General features: G+C 45.8%; 1 protein-coding gene across 3 annotated transcripts; it reads left to right on the forward strand.

Moving 5' to 3' along the window:
* The first annotated feature begins 562 nt into the window (after window positions 1-562).
* LOC147885736 (protein PLASTID MOVEMENT IMPAIRED 1-RELATED 1-like) lies at window positions 563-22567 on the forward strand. Of its 3 annotated transcripts, XM_087396041.1 has the most exons (4): window positions 563-678; window positions 784-4088; window positions 4128-5617; window positions 21314-22567. In XM_087396041.1, exons 2-4 carry the CDS (start codon window positions 2190-2192, stop codon window positions 22395-22397), a joined length of 4473 nt encoding a protein of 1490 aa, XP_087252167.1. In that variant the 5' UTR covers window positions 563-678; window positions 784-2189; the 3' UTR covers window positions 22398-22567. The 3 variants fall into 3 exon arrangements, with proteins under 3 accessions (XP_087252167.1, XP_087252164.1, XP_087252165.1); XM_087396038.1 differs by having other exon boundaries at window positions 784-5617; XM_087396039.1 differs by lacking the exon at window positions 563-678 and having other exon boundaries at window positions 779-5617.
* The last annotated feature ends 276 nt before the right edge of the window (window positions 22568-22843 follow it).

Here is a 22843-nt window from a genome sequence, read left to right on the forward strand (position 1 = left end):
GATATTGCAAAGGTCTATTTGCTCATTGTTGTCTTTGCATCCTCTTCCTATATTGGATTGTACCTTTTCCATCCAATGAGGATTTCGGGCGTTGCTTTGGATTGTGAAAACACAGCTTCCAAATGTGCACCTACTGGTGGTGCTTCTGGGTTGGTGCGCCTCCATCCCTAAGTTAAACAGAAAATTTGGTGGAAAGACCCTCTCTATCAAGAAAGGGGGTTGGCTGAAGTGTGTGCCATGTGGACACACAACTATTGGGTGCATGGTGGAGCAAAGGAGATAAGGGCCCTCGAGATAAGAGGAAGGATAAGGTCCTAACAGACCCTACGTTGACAATTAGACGATTGGTGTAAAAAGGCTTTAGGAATTTGGTGGGAGCCCCTAGACTTAGACCCACCTCTAAATTTAATTTGGCGGCTCTTTAACTACCTTGTTCCGGCAAATTTAGTGCAAATTTACGCATCCTATGAGCTCGCAGTCCCTGCTCACGATTTCGTTGCTTCGTTGAACATTCGCCATGGCTACCTTGGCCCTTTAATTCATCCTGTCGTTCACGGTTCATCCCTTCATTGCTGAAAATCGGTGCAACCTTGTCATCCCTGGATGGAGTCTGGGGATTTGGATTGCGTATCTTCCATTGACGCAGGCCATTGCGATTCATTGTCATTCTTGTGCTCTGTACGTCATTGTTTCCGGGATGCAATTGAAGTCTGGCTGGTAAGAGACTTTTAATGCATGTTTGGGCGGGACCTGATTGATTACAACTGCTCAACTCAATTCTAGGTGGGAGCTGCTGCGGACGGTATGCGGAATTCTCTTGGCAGGCGACGATTTGGAAATGTTCAACCACTAATAGAAGAGTAATCATCGTAGCGACATTTCGAGATCATGGGAGCATTCCGAATGTCGATTTCCGCACGCTGCTTCAACATAATTAGTACGAGATGAGAAGCGTGAGATTTCAAGAAACCTGAGAAGTACTCAGTAGTTTGATCGTATCAATGAGATTCTATAGGCCGAGCACAAGGTTTCTTCTTCAAACTGCACACTGCGAGCCATAGAGAAGAAACCTTGCAGAAGTTCAGCAACAGATCGAGAGCAGAGGAATTTCCGCAGAAGGTAAATTCACGGCAGATTGAGAGCAGCCAGAGCATTGCTGGAAAGAGAAAATCACAACGCAGAAATCACCGTAGTGATTCTGGATGTAACAGTCGCTAGAGCTAAGCAGGTAGAAGCAAAATGCGCAATAGGAAAGAGATAAGGTGATCGGAGTCAGGTATGCGGCTGTGAAGCACGTCAAATTTGGAGGAGCAGATCGACAGATCGTTCGCGAGGTCAAGGGAGAGAGGCGTAAAGGAGAAAGAAACTTGCAAGCTACGGGGCGGGAAACTTTTCATTCATGCAGGAAGCAGCACCAGAAATCGAAGATCGCAAGCTCGTCGAACAGAACAAGGGTGGCGAGTTGATGATGGCTACAGAAATCTTGGTCACGGGTGATGAACAAGTACATCCGAACGTCCCCGTAAATTCATCGAATTTGATCGTTCGTGCTCGCCAGGACTAGCATTGTTTCGCGCGCGAAGACGAGGATAAGCCAATTCTTTGTCGCAAAATCGGATCGAATTGCTGCGAATTGCTTCTCGTCGCAATTTCGAGAATTCTTGCTCGGCAGGAGGATTAATTGCCTGCACGCCTAGCAATTCGATCTTTTGCTGGTTCTTGCTTGCCAGGAGGATTGCTCGCGCGACTAGCAATTCTTGTTCGCGAGCCTAGCCAAGAACAAGCTGCAAATTCCTGCTTGCAAAAGGTCGAATTGCTTTCTGCGAAGATTAGTCACAACATCAAGCTATCAAATGAGGCGGAGGAATGCATGTGCGTGAGGAGGATGAAGCGGAGGGAGGGGAGAGGATGGAGGAAACTGGTGCGACGATCATCGTGATGCAGTGAAGCGTGCAATTCTCAGAGTGAAAAGGTCGCAGAAAACCGCAATTCGGATTGGAGGAGACGAAGATTGGAGACGGAAAGGTAGCAGAAAACTGCAAAATTCGGATTGGAGGAGACGAAGATTGGAGAACGGAAAGGTCGCAGAAAACTGCAATTCGGATTGGAGGAGACGACGGAAAGGCAGCAGAAAATCGTTCAAGATTGCTAGCACGAGACGAAGAAGACGACGGACGTAGAGCAGAGCTATGGTGAGCTCTCCACGAGCTTCGTCTCCACCATGGACGGAAAACTCCGTCTTGCAGCAGCAACACGACGGAGGACAGCTTCTGCAGGAGCTTCAAGCTTTGAGCCAAGCTCTCTACCACGCTCAACGCCATAGCTTGTCTCCTGCTCCTCCTCAAGCTCAAGCTCGAGCTCCTCCATCGCCATCGCCATCTCCTCCTCCCAAGAAACATTCCATCTTCTCCTCCCGTAAGGACTCCTCCTCCGTCCCTTCCTCTCGCTTCTCCCCTTTCCTTCCTCATCCCTCCCGCCATTCCGTCTCCGACCACCTCCCCCCCCCTCCTCCCCCCCTCTTCCCCTCTTCCTCCTCCTCCTCCTCCTCCTGGCTCCATACTCAACCCCCCGACATCCGCTCCCGTGTCGACCGCCGCCTCTCCCTCCAGCCCTTGCCTCCTGCACCGCATCACCCTCCCTCCCCCTCCCCCCTCCCCGCCCCTGACGAGCTCGAGTGGACCGACGACACCTGCGTGCTCGACTCCTCCGTCCCCGACCACAAGAAGAAAAGCATCTGGAATTGGAAGCCTCTCCGTGCCATCACCCACATCGGCAGGCAGCGATTCCATTGCGTCTTCTCTGCTTGCGTCCATGCCATCGAGGGTCTCCCCGCAGCCATGAATGGGCTGCGCCTATGCGTGCGCTTGAGGAAAGAGGAAACCAGAGAAGGTGCTGTGCAGACCATGCCCGGCCGTGTTTTCCGAGGTGTTGCAGAGTTCCAAGAGACCTTATTCATGAAGTGCACTCTTTATGGTAGTAAGGGCTCGTCCAACGCCATGAAGTTCATGTCCAAGGCTTTCATAGTGTCTGTCATTGCCCCAGATGTTGAAGAACTAGACCTTGGGAAACACCAGTTGGATCTCAGCCGGTTGCTTGCTGATGCAGTACAGGATAGGAAAGGTGAGCTCGAGAAAGGCTATAGCTGGGACACTGTTTTGGAACTTTCGGGTAAGGCGAAGGGAGGAAAACTGATCATCACATTGGACTATGAGATGGTGGACAAGGATTCGGTAGGTTCTGGTAATTCTAGCTCCAGGTTTGGAGACTCGCCTCCTCGTCGATCATCAATTCGCAGCACATACAGTGTTCCAAATTCAGCACACGGGACTCCTCGAACCATGACTGGTAGAGCACAGAGTAACCATTCTCCCAGTGTTCATAATGACTATGACAATCTGGTTGCAATGGAACACCTGAACTTGGACGACCCTTCTCCATTCGCAGATGCCAGTGATGTCAGAGATGGAAAACTTATGGAAGTGCAAGGCTTCCCAGCCTTTCGTTCCAATTTTGAGAGCCCTGCTGGTCCTTCTCATGATGTGTTTAGCACTTTCCCTAGCTATGAGCCCAAATTGAATTTTCTCTCTCAAGTTGAGGTCCTGGCACCTCCAACACCGTCTGCGTACAAGGGAAATGCAGGCATTAAAAGAGAAACAGAAACAGGAGGTTCATTCAGAGAGGGAGATGGTGTTTCCTCTGAGGACGAGGCAGAGTTTGTGGTTGTCGACCAGGGCGTGGAGATTGATGATTCGATTGATAATTCTATGGACGATGGAGAGGTCATAGAAAAAGCACTAGATGATCCTGAGAGGGAAGATATAAATGACTTTTCTATTGACGATGGAAGCGCCAGAGAAGGTGACACTGCAAGGGATGACTGTATTCATAATGTTGGCGTCCAAAAGGAATTATTAGATGATAGTAACATTGATGATAAAGGTGACTGCTCTCAAATTGTTCAAGTAGACGAGGAGCCAGAACTGCTGGAGGCTGACAAGGAAGTGCAGCTTGGATCATTGCAAGAGGAAGACATTGAAATAGGTGAGATACTGGAAAATAATTTGGCCAAAAGTGAGGAAGACATTGAAGTAGGTGAGATACTGGAAAATAATTTGGCCAAAAGTGAGGTTTATGAGGAGAAAATTGGGAATTTACAGGAGAGTGGAGAGGAAGAGACTGCAAATTACAAGCTGGAAATGAGAACTCTGGAATCACTTTTGCAAGGAAGCAGTGCCAAGGAACAGACTCAGGAGGAAACACAGGAAAAACTCTCAAGACTGGAACAAAAGACAGTTCAGAGGATTCTTGGGGAGGAGGATGCAGACCATAAAGAAGTAATGAATATGTCTTATGCGGAAGGCAGGGAGGAGGAAGAACCTCATACAAAAGTTGCGAAAGTAGAATGTGACAAAAATTTGGAAGAAGGGGCAGAATTAGAGCAAAACACAGGTCAGGGTGTTCATGGGCAGAAGGATGCAATTTATGAGCACGTGATGAATACATTCGATGCTGAAGGCACGGAGGAGGATTCTGATACTGTGTCTTACACAGAAACCATGGAGGAGAAATCTGATACCATAGGTGTAAAGGTGAATTCTGATGAAAATTTTGAAGAAAAGGCTGAATCAGAGCAAAAGGCAAGTCACAATGTTCATGGGGACGAGGATGAAATTTATAAGCAAGGGATGAATATATCTAATGCCGATGACGAATTGGACAATGCCGTAGGCATTAGCTTGCTTTCTGATGTTCGAGGCATAGGAGCAGAAGTTGCAGATCAGGAAGGGCCGCCTGACAATTTGGATACAGAAATCGACATTGTCGCCGGGGAGTTTTTACATATGCTGGAATTGAGTGACACTCCTTCAGGATGGAATTCTGACAGTGAGCCAGATTCACCACGTGCTCGGTTGTTGAAGCAATTTGAGCATGAGGCGATGCTGGTAGGGGGATTTGGTCTTGATTTAAGTCTTACGCAAGTGCCAGAGCTGCTACTGGATGATACATCTGTTGACGATACATCTGTTGTTGGAGACCCTGGAGTTGCATGTAGTCTTACTTCCATGGCTGTATCTTCTACCACGGAAAAAAGGTCGAACCTGGATATTGAGGAAGACAAGGAACTCAGCTCCATCATGGAAGCTGTGGAATCTGAACTTCAGCGGGCTACTCAGAGCATGCAGAGCAGGAGCCGGGCAAAGATGTTAGAAGATGCAGAAACAGAAGCTCTGATGCAGGAATGGGGCTTGAATGAGAAGGCTTTTGCAAGCTCATCTCCAAAGCACATCTTCAAGCAGCACGAACCCCCACCACTCGGAAGGGGCTTAGGTGCTGCTGTTCCTGTTAAAGATGGAGGCACTTTAAGATCCATGAATCCTCTGCATTTCCAAGCAAGTAAAGGCACTGGAAAGCTAGTGATGCAAGTGTCTAAGCCAGTTGTGGTGCCTGCTGAAATGGGTTCAGCAACTGTAGATATTCTTCGAAACATGGCCATGATGGGGATAGAGAACATGGCCAGTCAAGCCATGGCTGCAATGCCTTTGGAAGATATCACCGGCATGTCGCTGGAACAGATTGCTCAGGAGGGAATGACATCTGGAAAATCCTTCAGGAACGGGTATGCAATGCTGCTCCTTGCCATTTGAAACTGTTTCATTGGTTGTGTGTCTGATTTCAATTTGGTCCCCCTGTTGCATCTGCATGCTCGTTTTTGTTGTGGTCGAGTCTGCCATGGATAAAATCGGCATGTTGATGTGTGTTTGACACTAAGCATGGAACTATTCTTTTAATGCTAGCAGGATGTGAATGCTAAAGCGAACATAGTTTAATGCTGCTTCTCGACACTGAATACATGAGTAGGGATGTTCTAGCATGTATTCCAAAAGTCATGAGCATCCTGAAGATTTGGAAGAAATGTTGTGGAAATCTCGATTTCGTGATGCCTATAAATAAGTACTTGTTGGTGAAGGAGTAACATTAATCGAACTTGTTAACCATATTTTTACTAGGGTCTACACCCACCGTTAAGTGCTGATGACGTCGGTGTGGATGTCATAGTAGGTAGTCCCTGCTATGCGTGATGGAGTTTATGGTTTTCACCTTATGAGAGATTGAAACGACACTATGTGTTGTGCTTTTAGAGGATGAGTTTGGGCATATTCCTGGATTCATGTAGATACATGGTCAATCATTAATGATTGCAATTATGAGCTTGGGGCCCTCTGCAACTTTTGTTTAAGCTGAACGGCCAGTTGATGAGAACTTGGTTCAAACCAAAAAAATGGGAGACACCTTTGGCTCATCTGAGCTCCCTGTATATTGCAATATCTCTCATCTCCCAATTTAGTCATGCTGCAACATTTTTTAGCAGTACACAGTAAACTCACTTCTGTCATCACAGTCCCTTGAATGTATTTTATGCAGTTTTTCTTGGGAAAATATTTGTTGTTGACTGTTTTCTTGGTCAGCTTGAAATATGTCATAAACAAGTAGCTGTGAAGTGTGGTGGCTTTTGTTTTGCTGTGTCACATTTTATTGTCTTGCCACTCTGACGACAGCATTTTTACTGAAATGTTAGCCAAATGACCCTCTCCTCCCTTCTCTGAATCCACTGTAGCTACAACATGTTGCTTATACTCGGTTCTCCAAGTCATGTTGTCAATTGTATAGAACTTGACTATTTTCATAAAGTGAAGGAAACCGATGTCTCTTTGAACATTTATCTGGTGAATTCTGTAAGGTCTGTCTGCATTACATATAAGAAAATGGAGAGCTGCTTTATCACAGCCAATTTGCCACAATGGAAGATTGAAAATTGCCCAAGATCGTGTACACAACCATGGGAGAGAATCAGTCTGTGTACACTATGTAAAAAGAAAACACAGACATGAACTAGAGAATGCATACCATGTAGATGGAAGAATGCTCCAAAATGGCCAAACCCTGATACAAGATTTAGCGCTGAATGTGCCACCATCCAGCAGCCTGGATGCTTCTTAGATGTGGACCTTTGGCACACCTGTATGCTGCCTTCTAATTCCCTCTGGCACCTCTCAGCTCTGTCAGCCTGGATGCTCTCAACGAGCTTCAGTGGATTGGATATATGCTGCTCCTAGATGCTCTTCTAGTGCTCTTATCCCTGTTATGGGGGCTTGCAGGTGGGGAGATGAGATGTGGCAAGTCTGTTGGAAGTATTGTAATATTTAAGGCAATGGCCAATGTAATAATTAAGTAAGCACTGGGTTTGCCCAAGAGACTCCGCGGGTCATTAGAAACCCAGTATAGCTGCTTATGCTTGGGCACTGATGACGACATAAGGGTTGCTTTGGTTGTTAAGTATGTCTACCTTTTTTTTTTTTGGGTTATCTCATTTTTCTTCTCTTTTGTTTTCTCTTTTATTTTCTTTGTAGAATTTTGGTCTTTAGAACAACAAAAATCTGAATTTGTTAGTTTGACTATATTCTAGTCTTACAAGGGTATATAATGTAATTATTAGTTAGGAGGGTTAGGGGCACTTTTTCCTTCTAAGGTTTTCCCCCTAACCACAGTTAGTGGTTGAGTTTATGTTTGTGTGGTTTGTAACCCTAGTCTGGGTTAACCTAGGGGTTTAGGGTGTTGTCATGTGATAGCCCACTTCAATTCAGCGGAGCTTCACGTTTTTTCTTTCTCTACCATCTATATCTCTTACATTTGGTATCAGAGCCACGCTATGACCTTGCCCTATGCTCCCCACTCCATTCAAGCTCAGGAGAGGAGTTTTGTCACAAGGAATCTTCACCCACAGCCCTAGTTGACGTGTTTCCTAGCAGCCGCCACCTTCTGCTTACATCTGCAACTAGGCGCCTGCATAGGAGCACTCTGACTTGTTGTTATGCAGGTTTTGAGGCAGTTCTACTGTTTTTGGGAAAGATACACTATTTCAAAGTTGAAATTGCTGTACTAGCTGCTCTGCATCCCATGTTTTGAAGGCGACAGCAGCTCGATTATCCAATGGTGGATTTGCACCTTCTCCCTTCTGCAGCAATACGACAGGCTGCTACAGCCTCCGAAACACACATTGTTGCAGACTTACTGCAGTTCTCAGGGATTGTGCTGGTATTCAGAGCTGACTAGGGCAGCTGCCTGCTAGGTGAACTGCAGCAGACAGTTTTGTGTGCAGACTGCACACATTTCGGAGCGGTTTGCTCACATGTCGAGGTCCTGCCCACTGGGCAACAGCTGCCTCTATTTGTTGCAGTTGTTTGGATGCCATTTAAGCTGTTTCTGTTCAAGGAGTGTAAAGCAACAGTTGCTTTTTGAGGCAGTTTTTGATCTACACAGAAGCTGTCAAAACAGAGGTAAAAAACCCTGTTTTTTTAAAGGCTTTCAAGTTTCATCAACGAGGGTTCATCTACCATATCTGGTGCAGACTTTGTGGTATTTTGCTATTCGGATTGGAGGAGCACAACTGTTTTTTTTGGATTGTTCAAACAGTCCCCTCTTTTGAGCTCTAAATGGGAGGACAAATGGGATGGCACCAATTAGTTTTATGGTGAAGAACCTGTTGGTTCCAAAGAGTATTGGGTTTTCTTACAGGTGGTATTCCCGCCCATGAGATGTAGTCATTGCTCCTAGTATGAGGTCTTATTGTAAAAGATAGCTTGACAATGTCAGGATGCAAAAAAGCGATTCAATGTCAGATCATTCGACCCTGATCCAGGATCTTAGAGAACACTTCTTGAATATTGATGAGATTATACCTGATAGTCAGCGTGTGTCCACTACTCTAAATTCTTTGCTAGAGTCTTATTTGTCTTTTCATACTTCTCTAATCTACTCATGAGGGGTAGTAGAGTTTCACTCTCTTTTGAGGAACTAGTGGGGCTGTTATTGCATGAAGAATAGACAAGGAAGAAGATGTGAATGATGGGGATCAAGCCTTGTTCGCTAGAGGCAAAACAAGCCTCATTTTGGTGGCTCTCAATCCAGGACTGATTCTCCTCAGCCATCAAAGAAAAATTCAAAAAATTCAGGTTAGCCCAAAAAGAAGATTTAGTACCATTATTGCAAGAAGTGTGGACACCAAATCAATAAATGCAGGAAGAGGTTGGAGAAAGAAAGATAAAAGAAGGAAGTTGTAATGACAGTTTCAGATTTCAATGTGTCATATGCAAACAAGGGTAGACTATGTGGCTGAAGATTGGTCCTTTTTCATCAGCAGTTATGATGCCATGCATGATGGCAACCATGAGGTTGTGTCACTCAGTGTGAGTGATGCTTCAACACCAGTCTGGTATTTTGAGGGTGGGGCTTCTAGGCACATCACTTCAAGGAAGAATTTGTTTGTTGATTTACAGCCTCAGAGATTGTCTTGTGCCAACAACTCTTCATAACCCGTGAAGGGTGTTGGACAGATTTTGATATTGATGGGACGGATTTGTGTCTTCTAGATGTCCTTTATGTGCCAGGGATTAAGAAGAATTTGCTGTCAATTTCCTCTTTTGGGAGGCTTTGCTGTCACTTTTGAGGGAGATAAGTGCATCTTCAAGGTTTGTACCAGCTGGACAAACATGACAGCAGCATGTCAAATGCATTTGTGGCAACAATTACTTCAAAAATTAAAAATGCAGAACTCCAGCATGCAAGATACGGCTATGTGAACTATGGAAGGTTGCAGTTATTGTAGAGACATAGGATGGTTCAGAATATGCCTTCTTTGGAGACTCCTAGAGATGTCTGTGAAGGGTGCATTTTTGGGGAAAAATGCACAGGATACCTTTCTGAGAGATGGATCTGTTAGAGCTGAAAGGAAATTGCAGCTCATACATAGTGATGTGTGTCGTCCTATGAGGACACAATCTTTGAGACAGAATCCGGATTCTTTTTTTTTTTTTTTGGCAAAGAAAAGAACCTTCTATTAATTCTTGAAATACTTCATACAAAACAGCAGCCCCGAAGGTGCTGAGTATGGAAAAGACCCCGGGAAAAGGCTGAAAGAAAAACCGGCCTGTTCCAGAGAAACCCAGCTCATTGCCTAGGGGATCTTTGGTACTGGGGCTAAATTCTAATAGCCAGGTGGGGGGATTGTACAACCAACGAATCCCTCGCAGAGCGAATATGTAAAAACCTCCTGCAAGCCAAGCCTTGCAGAATCGAGCGCGCCTCGTGATAGTCGCCCTAGAGCCTAGGGTCCCACGCTCCCAGGTGTAGCGGAGGGTGTAGATGATATCCTGCCAGATGGCGACCAAGGTAGCCGAGGGTGGAACCAGATGCTCACCCATCACTTGACTGCAGTGAGAAACCCAAATGTTCCACGCAGTAATACTGGCTACTACCTCCCATACGTTGTCCTCCGGAGGTGGAGGAGAAGGAGCGAGGCTATCAGGAGGGACCGCCTCATGGAGCTCTATCCTGTGAATGCTTTGACACTGTATCCAGTAAGCTAGGGAGATCTCATCAATTTGAAATGCGTGTCCTCCCTCAGTCAACCAAGCCACCATCCCCCATGTGTAGTCCCTCTGAAGGTCTGCATACAGGTCATAATCCTGAGGCCTTCCATCCAAATCCTCGCTGTGCTACGATAGCTCCAGAGGTAGTGAGGAATCGTCTCCAAAAAACCAGCAGAGCAACAATGACACTGCCCCTCCACCTGCATCTGCTCCAACCACGGGCCGATGGGCAAGCCTTCGTGGGCAACCAGCCAGAAGAAGTAGGAGATCTTCCTCGGCCGCAAATTGGACCATAACCGAAACCTGGAATGTATATCCCGGGGCACTCTCTGGGCCACCCAATGCCTATCCGTCGAAGGGGTTCAAATCGAAGAGTCCATTTGAAGCCTCCTGCTAATCTGTGTGGTGTAGGAAAAGAAGGGCACCTCGTCCACCTACTCGGCAAGGCCGCCCCTGGAGGGCCAGAACCACTGTCCGGATCCCACTGGACCTCCTTCAAGGGCCTACCCTCCCAAAGCTAGAGGCGCCATCTGGGGGCATCCTACTCTGAGATATTGGGAGGATCAATGTGCCACTCCTTCCCCAAACGTCCCACCACTCTGATCATCTGCCAATGAATCCCATTCAAACTCCAATCCATCTTTAGGTCTCTCCTAGTGAGTCCCTAGAGTAGGCCTCCAAGTCCTACATGGAAAAACCCAGGCTGCGTGTTGCCTCGTTGCATCATCATCCTCAAGGGGACACTAGTCCAAAAAAACTGGCCCAACCATCTACTGTTGTTACGCTCAAGTCGAGGTAACATGACCTCGGAAGGGTCAGTCGGCATTTTCCTTTAAAGGATCAATGTTTGTATTATATTTGTTTGGGCTTCATGTAAATGTTAAAAAAGGAATCAAGGTCAAGGTCCTTGGTGAGGGTGACATGGCACTAGACTAGGTGGATCTAATGCTAAGGGACATAAATGCATGAAATGTGCCAAGGGGCAAATGGTTTTAATGATATCCCAAGAGAGGGGTAAATGATGCATTAAGGAGGGACCCTAGAATGAAGACATGTGGCATACTAGATCCATCTAGGGAATTTTGGGGCTTGGTGGAATTGTGTATGCAAGAACCTTCACGTAATGATTCTGATGATTAGAGAGCTTACTACCATCGAGATCGGCAGGGAGGTGATTTTGTGTGCCTGTGCCCGTGATTCGATGTAAAGCTAGGAGTAAACAAGTTTGCATTTGAAATTTGGTATTAGAGCACATATTTGGGATCTTGTCGAGTTGACAGGCTAACGATGAATTGAGGAAGGATTTGGCGACGGACAATATGGAGCTGGGATCTTGTCTTACGGGATCAGAGGAAAAGGCTAAGGTGGTAGATTGTTTGCGTCGTCTGGTTCGGCCATCGGGTAATTCATTAGTTTGGGTGGACGTTGAACATCAGGGTGGCGCACGCGCTGGTCACGACTTGTTGAGTGTTGAGTTGACGAACCTGAAAAGAGTGATCGGTAATATCACTGCATCATATTGAGCGGATGACACAGGTGGTTTTGGGTTAGCACGTAGTAGAAGACAGTGTCGCACTTATTGTTCAGCAAGGAATTGACATACAGAAGCGCAATTAAAAGCTGGATATTCTTTTACGTAAAAGCCTTGGATATTCGTCTAAACGAGCAGGGCGTGAAGAAATTATGTAACGGGAGGCCGGTTGGGAAGGAAACTGGAAACAGGCTGAGGAGGGATATCGGGACTTGAGCGTAACACTTTACCATCATCTGATACCCTTAAACTAGATGATGAGCAAAGGACTGTAGCCACAGCAGCAGTAACTTCTGAAGGAACCTTGTTAGGACCAACCTCCTCTAGCCCAAGATAACTTCTCATTCGTGAAAAAGAGCATACTAGGGGAAGACTAACCAAGCCATCCTCACTTTCCTCCATACATTTCCGCAAAAACTTGTCAAGAGGTAGATTACTGTCACTGAAGTAAAATTCCACCTATCGAAGGATTTGGGTGGAGGTCTTCTTGTCGAAGGAAGGTTCCATGAAGCCGAAGTAGCTATAATCACGAAGGGGCAGTTATTGCACACAACCTGATTGGCTGGCGTTGTGACGAGCTGTTGGAACTTTGGTTAACACCAAAGGTTGGAGCGAAACATCATATGATTGCCTGGCGTTCGTATCGTGGATCTCCAACGAGGGTGTAGCTAAGCCACAGCAGGAACAACTTGATCTCTCTATGCTACATGAATGACCAGGGGGTTTTCTATGCCTTCTAAGTTTATTTGCCTCCGTGTTTGAGTTATTTCGGATTGTAGGAGTTTCCCTAGTATAGGGAAAAGTGGTTTTGGTTGTAGTGTGATATATGCCTGGTTAGCTGTAAATTTGGAAGTTGGGCTTTTGATTTGTAAATACAATTTCAAGCGGTATTTTATTATTTATTCCAAAAAAAAAAAAAAAAACCATCGACCTAAATGGAAGTAGAAGAAGAAGCTTCTAGGATGGATCCTGTAGAGTCGGGAGTCCGGCCGACCCCGCAGGCGTCGCACCCAGCAGGTCATACACTATTTGGCAGAATTGCAATGTTAGAGGATGCCTTGCAACAGATTTTAGCGCAACAGTTACAAGCAAATGTAGGGCAATCTGAGCTCAGAAAAATGGTTCATAGTATGTCTGCTAGACCATCTCATGAAGAGAAAGGTAAATTTCCAATGGAACCGGAGTCCAGTGTTCATACGGTCGAGCCTAGGAGGGCTAAGGTGCCTAATATTGCCAATTATAGGCCAGAAAAGTATTCTGGTCGGATGTCTGACGGTAGTTCCAATATCATTGAGACCTGGTTACACAAATGGGACGAGGCCTTCGCTATTTGTGAAATCAAGAATTTAGAAAACACTTCTTACCTCCTGACGAAGCATCCCGAGCTTGGGATCAGTATCGAAACCTTCGTCAGAGAAATTTATCAGTGGCGGAATACACTGATAAGTTTAGAGAAAGTGTAATGAAGGTTGATGAACCCCTACCTCAGTCAATCCAAGTAAAAGATTTTATCTTTGGATTGAATGATCGAATCAAGATGAAAGTTCGGGCTAAGTATGCGAACACGTTGGATGAAGCAATTGCCATAGCCCTGAACTATGAGGATGCAAAAGGGAACAAACCAAGTGGGTTTGTGCAGGTTGGGACTCAGTATGGGTACCCGAAGAAAACTGGGTTTAAGAAGAAGTGGATTAGCAAAAGAAGTGCCTCACAGCCTAGTGGTCAAGCCAAGTAGGCGAAACCAGTTGAGACTCCTAAATCAAGTACCACCATTGGAATGAAAAGAAAAGTAACACCAATGGCAGCCCGGGCTTGGTCGAAGTCTTCTTTGAACCCAGAGAAAAGGGAAAAAGCGAGGAGAAAAGGCTTGTGTTTTGGATGCCTTCAGCCTCATTAGTGGAAAGATTGTCCACGAAACAAGGATCGTCGGATGGCTGAGATGGTGGCCTCAGAATGCGACGTGGAAATGGAGGGAAGTCCTAGAGCAGAACAGATGCAGATTTAGCTAGCAGGATCTTCTCAAAGGTCAGTATGTATTTTGTTATGTGTGTCTGTTGCTAAGTTAGTAACTAGTGCACCTGATAATATCCTGTCAAAGCCCGCAGCAACGGGGTATACAACCTTTAATGATACGGAGTTAATTAAGATGAAAGTGCAAGTAGCTAATCATGATGTCATTGTGTTGTTTGACTCAGCGTCAACGCACAATGTAATTAACTTCAAGCTTGTAAAGAGGCTGAAACTAAAGACTAGCCCATCTGACTATGCATATACAGTCAGAATGGCAGATGGAAGTTCAACTGAAGTATGGGACCAAAGGGTTACCCAGTTGGAGCTTCGAATTCAGGACTATGCTGAGAAGCTTGATTTTGAAATGACTAAGCTTGCTCATGCAGACATAGCCCTGGGCAAGGCTTGGCATTCTAGGAAGAATCCAGCCATAGATTGGAAAAAGCACATTTATCAATTCAAGATGAATGATGTGCTGTATGTCTTACGAGGTGAAAAAGATGTACGTCAAGGACCGTTGGTTTCCGTAATGGAAATTCGAAAAGCTCAAGAAGAGTTTTTGTTTTTTTGTACAGCATCGGTAGAGCCGATTTATGATTGTTCGGCTAGCACTGATGTTGCTCAAAATGGAGAGATGGCCAAGCTGGCTGATCAAATAACAGAGGAGTTCTCTGATTGTTTTAGGGATGAGCTACCTTATGGGTTACCTCTAGAGCGGAATGTTCAGCATAAGATTGAACTAATCCCGGGGGCAAAAGCTGTAAATAGACCTCCCTATAGGTTGAGTTTTACCAAAGAGGCAGAGGTATGAAGACAACTATAAGAATACCTCAAGTTGGGGCAGGCTCAACCAAGTTTCTCACCTTTTGCTTCGCCAGTGATATTAAAGAAGAAGAAAGATGATACTTTTCGCCTCTGTATAGATTACAGAGCATTGAATAATATCACGATTAAGCACAGGCATCCGATGGCTCGGATCGATGATTTGCTAGATGCATTACATGGGGCCGTAATTTTCAGTAAGATAGATCTTAAATGTGGCTACCATCAGATCCGTATTAGAGCCGAGGATGTGCATAAAACCGCTTTTAGAAGCAGGTTTGGACATTATGAGTTTTTGGTAATGCCCTTTGGACTTACCAATGCTCCAGCTACATTCGTCATGCTTATGAACCATTTACTGTGTCCGTATATCGGAAAGTTTATAGTACACTTTATATATTTGACGATATTTTAGTATTCAGTAAAAGTATTACTGAGCATCATGAACACTTAAGAATAGTGTTCAGTACTTTGAGGAAAGCCAGTCTTTATGTAAATAAAAAGAAAACTATACTGTGTATGGTAAGACTTGAATATTTAGGATTCATAATTACTCCTGAGGGGGTAGAAAGAAAGTGGCTGCGATACTGACTAGGCCAATCCCTCAGAGTTTGACCGCCTTGCGATCATTCTTAGGATTTGTCTAATTTTATCGAAGGCATATCAAAGGATATTCCGAAATAGTATCGCCATTGACTGATCTGACCTCAGATAAAGTACCTTTTATATGGAGACAGAACCAACAGGAAAGTTTTAACACCATAAAACAGGCTGTTGATCCTCAGAAACCGTTTTTCCTTGAAACTGATGCAAGTGGCATTGCGGTAGGAGCAGTTCTCCTCCAAGAGGGAAGGTCAGTAGCCTTTGAAAGCAAGAAGCTTTCTCCCTCTCAACGAAATTGGCCAACTCATGAATTAGAGTTGTATGCTGCTATCCATGCTCTGAAAACATGGAGACATTATTTGTATGGGTCGGAGTTTTATGTTGATGTTGATCACGATACTCTGAAACATTTTTGTAAACAACCTGACTTGAGAGGCCGCCAAGCTAGGTGGGCAGAACTCATGCAGGAGTTTAACTTGACAATTCGGTACCGAAGAGGGAAGGATAATAAAGTTGTTGATGCGTTGTCACACATTATTGTAAGGTGCACCCAGTGTTTTATGTTTCTCGTTTAAAGAAATTTTTGCATACAAGCGACTCACTAATCGAGGGTGTTGTTTTGTTTCAGGAGATAGAGGATAATGCAAGACGCAAACCAACAGGAATCTTGGACCAAGGAACAATGCAAGTACGCAATCGGAAGATACCCACGGTGTTGGTTGCATGGCATGGTTTACCTCTATCAGAAGCTACCTGGGAATCCGTATACCAATTATGGAGAGTATTCCCAGACTTTATCATCGAGGACGCTGATGCCTGAAGAGGGAAGGAATGTTACGCTCAAGTCGAGGTAACATGATCTCGGAAGGGTCAGTCGGCATTTTCCTTTAAAGGATCAATGTTTGTATTATATTTGTTTGGGCTTCATGTAAATGATAAAAAAGGAATCAAGGTCAAGGTCCTTGGTGAGGGTGACATGGCACTAGACTAGGTGGATCTAAGGCTAAGGGACCTAAATGCATGAAATGTGCCAAGGGGCAAATGGTTTTAATGATATCCCAAGAGAGGGGTAAATGATGCATTAAGGAGGGACCCTAGAATGAAGACATGTGGCATACTAGATCCATCTAGGGAATTTTGGGGCTTGGTGGAATTGTGTAAGCAAGAACCTTCACGTAACGATTCTGATGATTAGAGAGCTTACCGAGATCGGCTGGGAGGTGATTTTGTGTGCATGTGTCCGTGATTCGATGTAAAGCTAGGAGTAAACAAGTTTGCATTTGATAACTGTCCATCCACATGCGAAGTCGCTCCCACCAAGACTCAGGGATGGCTAGGTCAATCTCTCTTATTCGCTGCCTTGCCCTGCCCCTCGTAAATGTGCTATGGCACCAAGCCTCGCCTCTGTCTCCATGGGTAATTTGTTCCATCTACCAAAGGAGCTGGCCGGTCCACTGTCCCACTGTGTCCAACCAATGTGAGTCCACTGCCCGAACATACGCCCCTCCTGATCTGTGATCTTTGGGTGCCAAACAAGGGGCTGACGCTCGAACTCCTCTCTACATTTGGGATGAGCAGGAATGAGGCTCCCTACTAATCTCTGCCAGACCCTATGGAGGCTCCTTATCAAGGGAGAACCCTTTCCCGTAAGGGGGGGGACCTCTGAGAAGATCCATCTGTGTGAATGCTGCCATTGCCCTCCAGTGCGTGGGGTGTTCCTGAGAAGCCCTCGCTGTCAGAGGAGCTTCCAAGGCTCTGCACCTGGGGTGAGGCTGTGAACAACCAACTTGCCCAATAGGGCTCTGCTCTGCATCTCCGGATCAATGATACCCAAGCCTCCCAATGCTTGCGGCATGATCACCGCTGCCATAGAGCCCCTCTGGCTAGACCAAGGGTCACCACCAAGATTTTCTTTCTCCGAACAAGCACAAAAACTCCCGCAAAGAAAGAAAAGGAAAAAAAACTGATAGGGAAGTGAAGAGGAGTGGCAGGATGAGGTGGAGAGATGGCGATGGAGGAGGCAGAGATGAGGTGAGGCACGAGCGTAAGAAACGGGCTGAAGGAAGGAGGGAGAAGGCGGAAAAGAGACGATGGTGGGGAGGAGGTGGCGAAGAAGGCAGGGAGGAGGAGGTGGAGAAGGCGGAGGGGGGAGGTGGGAGAGGCAGCGGAAAGGGGCGAGGGAGGCAGCGGGAGGCGCAGCGTGAGGAGGCGAGGGAGGCGGAGGGGGGGCAGGATGAGCAGCGATGGCGGAGGGGGCAGCGAAGGCGGAGGAGGGGCCAGTGAAGACGGAGGAGGGACCAGCCAAGGTGGAGGAGGGGGCAGTGATGGCGGAGGATGGGGCAGGGGAGGAGGCAGGGGAGGAGGGGGCAGCGATGGCGAGGAGGAGGCGGGGGAGGATATGACGGGGGGAAGGCAGAGGAGAGGGAGGAGATGGCGGAGGAGGGCTGCGGGAAGGGAGAGATGGCGGGGGGGCAGCGTGAGCAGCCAGGCAGGCAGCGGGGGCTCTTCTGTCACTCTTACAGTCCTGAACAATACTTCTGGTGACGGGCCAGAATCCAGATTCTCATGGGTACATCCCTTCAAAAGAAAAGTCAAATGTCTTGCAGTGCTTAAAGTAGTATGTGGCTATGGCTGAGAATGAGTCTGGGTGCAAAGTGCAGACTTTGAGAACAGGCAGAGGGGTGGAGTATATGTCATATGCCTTCAAAGATTCCTTGAAGGAGAGAGGGATTAGAATCAATGTACAGCGCCATATACACCTCAACAAAATGGAAGTGCTGATGGAAAAAATAGGTCTCTGATGGAAATGGCCAGATGCATGGTCAAAGGGAAAAGGTTGCCACAGATTTTGGATGGAGGCAATAATGTGTGCTGCACACATTTTGAACAGATGCCCAACCAAGGCCTTGAAAACCATAACTCCCTTTGGGGCTTGGTATAACAGAAAACCCAAGTCAGGCATTTGGCTGCACAGCCTATGTAAGTATGCCTAGTCAGTTGAGAAGCCAGCTGGATGTAAGGCATTAAGTGCATTTTCGTGGCTAAACTATGGGAGCAAAGCTACCGTCTCTACAATCCTTAGGCAAGAAGGATTTTTGTCAATGAGATGTGATTTTTATGGAAAACATGAGTCTGTGACTGAGTTAGATAGGTAGCTGCATATAGGGTCTCAGGATGTGTCTGAAGGTTACTTCCATGGCGATTGAAGGCTATTCGTAGCAGCCAATAGAAATTGGAATATTCAGCCTACACATGCTGATACAGAGCAGCCTTTGGATGCTTCCAATCAGGTCCAGGATCAGCCTATCACACATGAGGTTGTGTAGGACGTTGTTAGCGAGGAGAGAGCTGCTTCACAGGAAGCTACATCAGTCCCCAATGGCTGGTACAAACTCTGCCTGTTAGTAGACTTTCAGCCCCTCTCTCTAGTAGGACAAGGGCTGTTCAAGAGGAACAGGAGGAGCCAATTTTGCTGATACTAGCCATCCCCATTTAAACAGTACTCATGATGCAGAGGACTTATCATATCTTCTTGGTCTATAAGAAACGTGGTCCTCTGCATCCATACGTGAGAGCTTGGAGTAGATCCATACATCAAGAATGACCCTGTTTCAAAGTAAGAAGAACGACTCTAAATCTGAGATGTCTAATATGCACGCTCCTTTGACCATCCATGGGCAAGAGCTTGGAGTGGAGTCGTACATCAAGCATGGCTCTTTGAGAGAAAGAAAGAAAGAAAAGAAAGAAAGTCTATTAACGTCCACGGGAGACAAAGAGGTCTATGGGACAACATGAAAACCATCTAGTACAACAGCTTAGGGAGGCCACAGGGCAGCTTCCACGGAGTGCAGAGTATGCACTTGATAACCTAGATAAAACATACACATATATAGCTGGCCCATACATCAGTTTAAGACTGAGAGTCTTTTGGTTTGATTTGAACTCTTTAATAAGTGCTACTCCTTCACGGTATACTGCCCATTTCCCATCTTTCCTGGCAGCCTTTACCTTTGCTCATTCCATTGCCTTGTTCTTGAGTTGAGCTTGTGTAAGCTCCTCAGCTATCCATACTTTGGTACCCTTCAGCTTATAACATTGTTGGAGGAGCTTGATCTGCAAATCTTTTGACTTCAGAGTAACGATGGCATGACCTTTAGATTGTCCAATAGAAGCTGGTTTGGAGTCGTCATTTTCCTTCTCATCACCATCTGTCCATTCAGTGTTGGGCAAGGCTGCTTTAACCTTTGTCAATGTTTGACTAAATGTGTCCTCTTTGTACCAGTCTTTTGGGAGTCCCCCTATTCTGATCTTCAGTGTGTTATCCCGTCTTTCGTCATGTTCTTTAATCTCTGCTTGAATATCAGTCTTACTTGCTTTTGTGTCCACTTCCACAATCACTTCCTTTTTAAGTGTTTGAACTTTGGTATGCACTAGATCCTTGACTGTGGAGCCGACTTGGGGGTAGGGGGAGAAGCCTTACATGCCTTTACAGCTTCATCTATAACTGATTGTTGTCCCAGGCCCTTCAAGGACCTGAAGTTTAGCTTTCACCTCTTCTAGCAATATCTTCAGCTCCCTTACTTCTTGTTGTAAGAAATAAATCTGTTCATGTTACCCGAGAATGGGTCGGTCAAAATCACCTCGGTAATATGTCTTTGCACATGGAGAGGGTGGCCTGGCAATTAAGGAGTAGAGAGGTCTGCTACTGGTGGTAGGAATAGTTTGTTTTGGGGTGGAGGTAGAGGGGGATTTGGAGGAGAGGATAGGCCACTCCATCTTGGCCATGTCTACTTGTACCCCTTGGCTGAAGCTAACCCCCGGGATGGGCTGGGGGTTCAAACCCAGCTCGGGGGGAACGAAGAAAGGTGTTGCTGCTGCTGTCGATGAAATCAGGAGGTGGAGGTTGCTGGCTGCTGCTGCTGGTGGTTACTGCTGGCAGCGTTGGTGGCGGCTGCTGCTGAAGTTTATTTAAAGTCTTTGAAAGACCGAAGGGTCTATGAGACTAAAAGAACTTGATAGAATGAATTTGAAAGGGTGAAGCCTCTAAGCAGACATCAACACCCATGGAAAATACAAAAGAGCCATAATCATAACGATACCGATACATATAAAGATAGATCTCTGAGTTGATGGAGAGGATGGGGGCTGGCAAGAGTGTGATGATCATTTGGAAGCTAGCGGAGACGTCAAGCCTAAAGGGGGGGTTGGCAATGTCGGCAATGTATGAGGCTACGGTGGCATAAAGCCTGTGATAGAGCTCTGGTGGCCATTAGTTTGTGTGGTCAAAACATGGACACCTCTCGTAAAGAAAACACATAGTAGCTGCTATCTTAGCACTGGGGATGAGGGTCCCTTCTTACGCACAACATAAACATCAATTGTCAAACTAGATGCAACTAAAGACACTGTCTTGCTAAAGGCATGAGACGAGAGAATTTCTGGAGAGCATTGTAATATCTTATTTTGGGCCCCAAAGATCAATGTTTGGTCTCTGCACGGATGATTAAAACAATTACCACCTCTCTCTCTCTCTCTCTCTTCCTCTCTCTTCTTCTCGCTTCTTTTCTTTTTTGAGTCATGGATGTGGATGTTCACTCGAGTGGCTTCACCCTTAGCCTTATGGTATTCGAATTCTTTTGTCGCGGTCTTCCGTAGACTTTAATACTCTCTCTCTCTCTCCAGCCCCCCCCGCCCCCCTTCATTCATTTTTTATGCTTCTGTGGATCAGCTGCTAGTTCATGCAACTTTTTGAAATCAGGGGTCGATCATAGTCTATCTTTTTGTCGTCCTCTTCAAACATGTTCAGGTAGCATATTCTGCTTGGAAAAGATGTGCACTTCGCTCCATTCTTAAATTCTCAATGTCGTGTATGCTCCAGCCTTTTACTAAGGTGTTCTCTCTTGCGTTTTTGGAATGGCAGGCAGGCATTGGAGGGACCATCCCGGGTTGACTCCTCTATCACAAAACAAAGTAGCTGGAATGATAGAAAATTTGGGCTTCGCTCCGAGGACAATAATTATGACTGTATTTCCCTAGATGACTTGGCTCCTATGGCAATGGAGCAGATTGAATCTTTAGCAGTTGATGGGCTAAAAATCCAATCAGATTTGACAGAGGAGGATGCTCCGTATGCTTTGAATGCTTTCTCATTGCAAGGTCAAGTTGACGGGGAAGATCTGTCAAATCACACAAACATTGGAACACTGAAGGGTGTAACAGGGGTACATTTGCTGAAAGGAGCAGGGGTTCCAGCTAAAAGTGGGAATGGGATGATGGACATGGCCATCAGTTTAGACGAGTGGATGCTCTTGGATGCAGGATTATATGATGAAACAGAAACTAAAAAAGACACATTAGCGATAATGGCTGCTCACCATGCAGTCCACCAAGATCTTGTCCACATCAATGACGAGGAGAAGAGTCGAGGTGGAGGGAAACAGCAGAGCTCAAGAAGTAAGGGAGCAGGATGGGGATACATGGGGAATACACTGACAATAGCCATGCTTGTGCAACTTCGTGATCCCTTGAGGAGCAATGAGGCTGTGGGCGCCCCCATGATGGCATTTGTGCAAGCAGAACGCTTGGTCATACCTTCCAAACCAAAGGTAGGAAGAACTGTTTCATTTAAGGGAAATGGTGAGGATGAAGAAACCAGCAGCCAACCAGCAGAGCCGCTATTTAAGATTACTGGAGTACACATGGCTGGTTTGAAAACACCTCAGGAGGATAAGAAATTAGGCTGGGGAAGCCAGAAGCAGCAACAGACAGGTTCCCGCTGGCTTATTGCTAATGGTATGTCGAAAAGTTTCAAAAGTCATCCCTTGCTTACTGCTCAGTCCACCGCACCAACCACAAATGTAAAAATGAGGCAAGGCGAATCTCTCTGGAGCATATCTGCTCGGGGGCATGGCAGTGGGAAAAAATGGAAAGACATGATGAAAATAAATCCCCACATCAGAAATCCAGATGTTATTTATGAGAATCAGACTTTGCTGGCAAGATAAGTATAATGAAGAACTGATATAATGTGTTTTAGAAAGTGAGGAGGAATTGGTTTGCTCTAAATTCTCTGGGCTGGTGTATATTCATCCAAGGTTGTTGCAGTTTAAATGCCCTTGGATTGTAACATTGAATGAATTGGGTAAGCTTATTACTTGCCCGTTATGTAATTAGATTCGACCAAGTTTTCCTTTGCATTTTTCTTCATCTCTAAAGGAACACATATAGTCTAGTCTTTTGTTTTTCTGTCTCTGCTTTCTTTTTTTAAAGAGAAAAGAACCTACTATTCACCTTGAAAATCAACCCTACAAATTAGCAATCCAAAGGGCGCTGATCGTGGAGAAAAGAAAACAGTCAATTGGTCGTGAGAAAAACCAGCCCTGTTTTCAGAGAATCCTGCTCACTGCCTAGGGAATCTTGAGAACAGGGGCTAACAGCCAGGGTGGGGGTC

Source organism: Dipteris shenzhenensis, chromosome 25 (assembly GCF_047967505.1).
Source record: "Dipteris shenzhenensis isolate YYH24624 ecotype China chromosome 25, Dip_SZ_1.0, whole genome shotgun sequence".
Classification (NCBI taxonomy): domain Eukaryota; kingdom Viridiplantae; phylum Streptophyta; class Polypodiopsida; order Gleicheniales; family Dipteridaceae; genus Dipteris; species Dipteris shenzhenensis.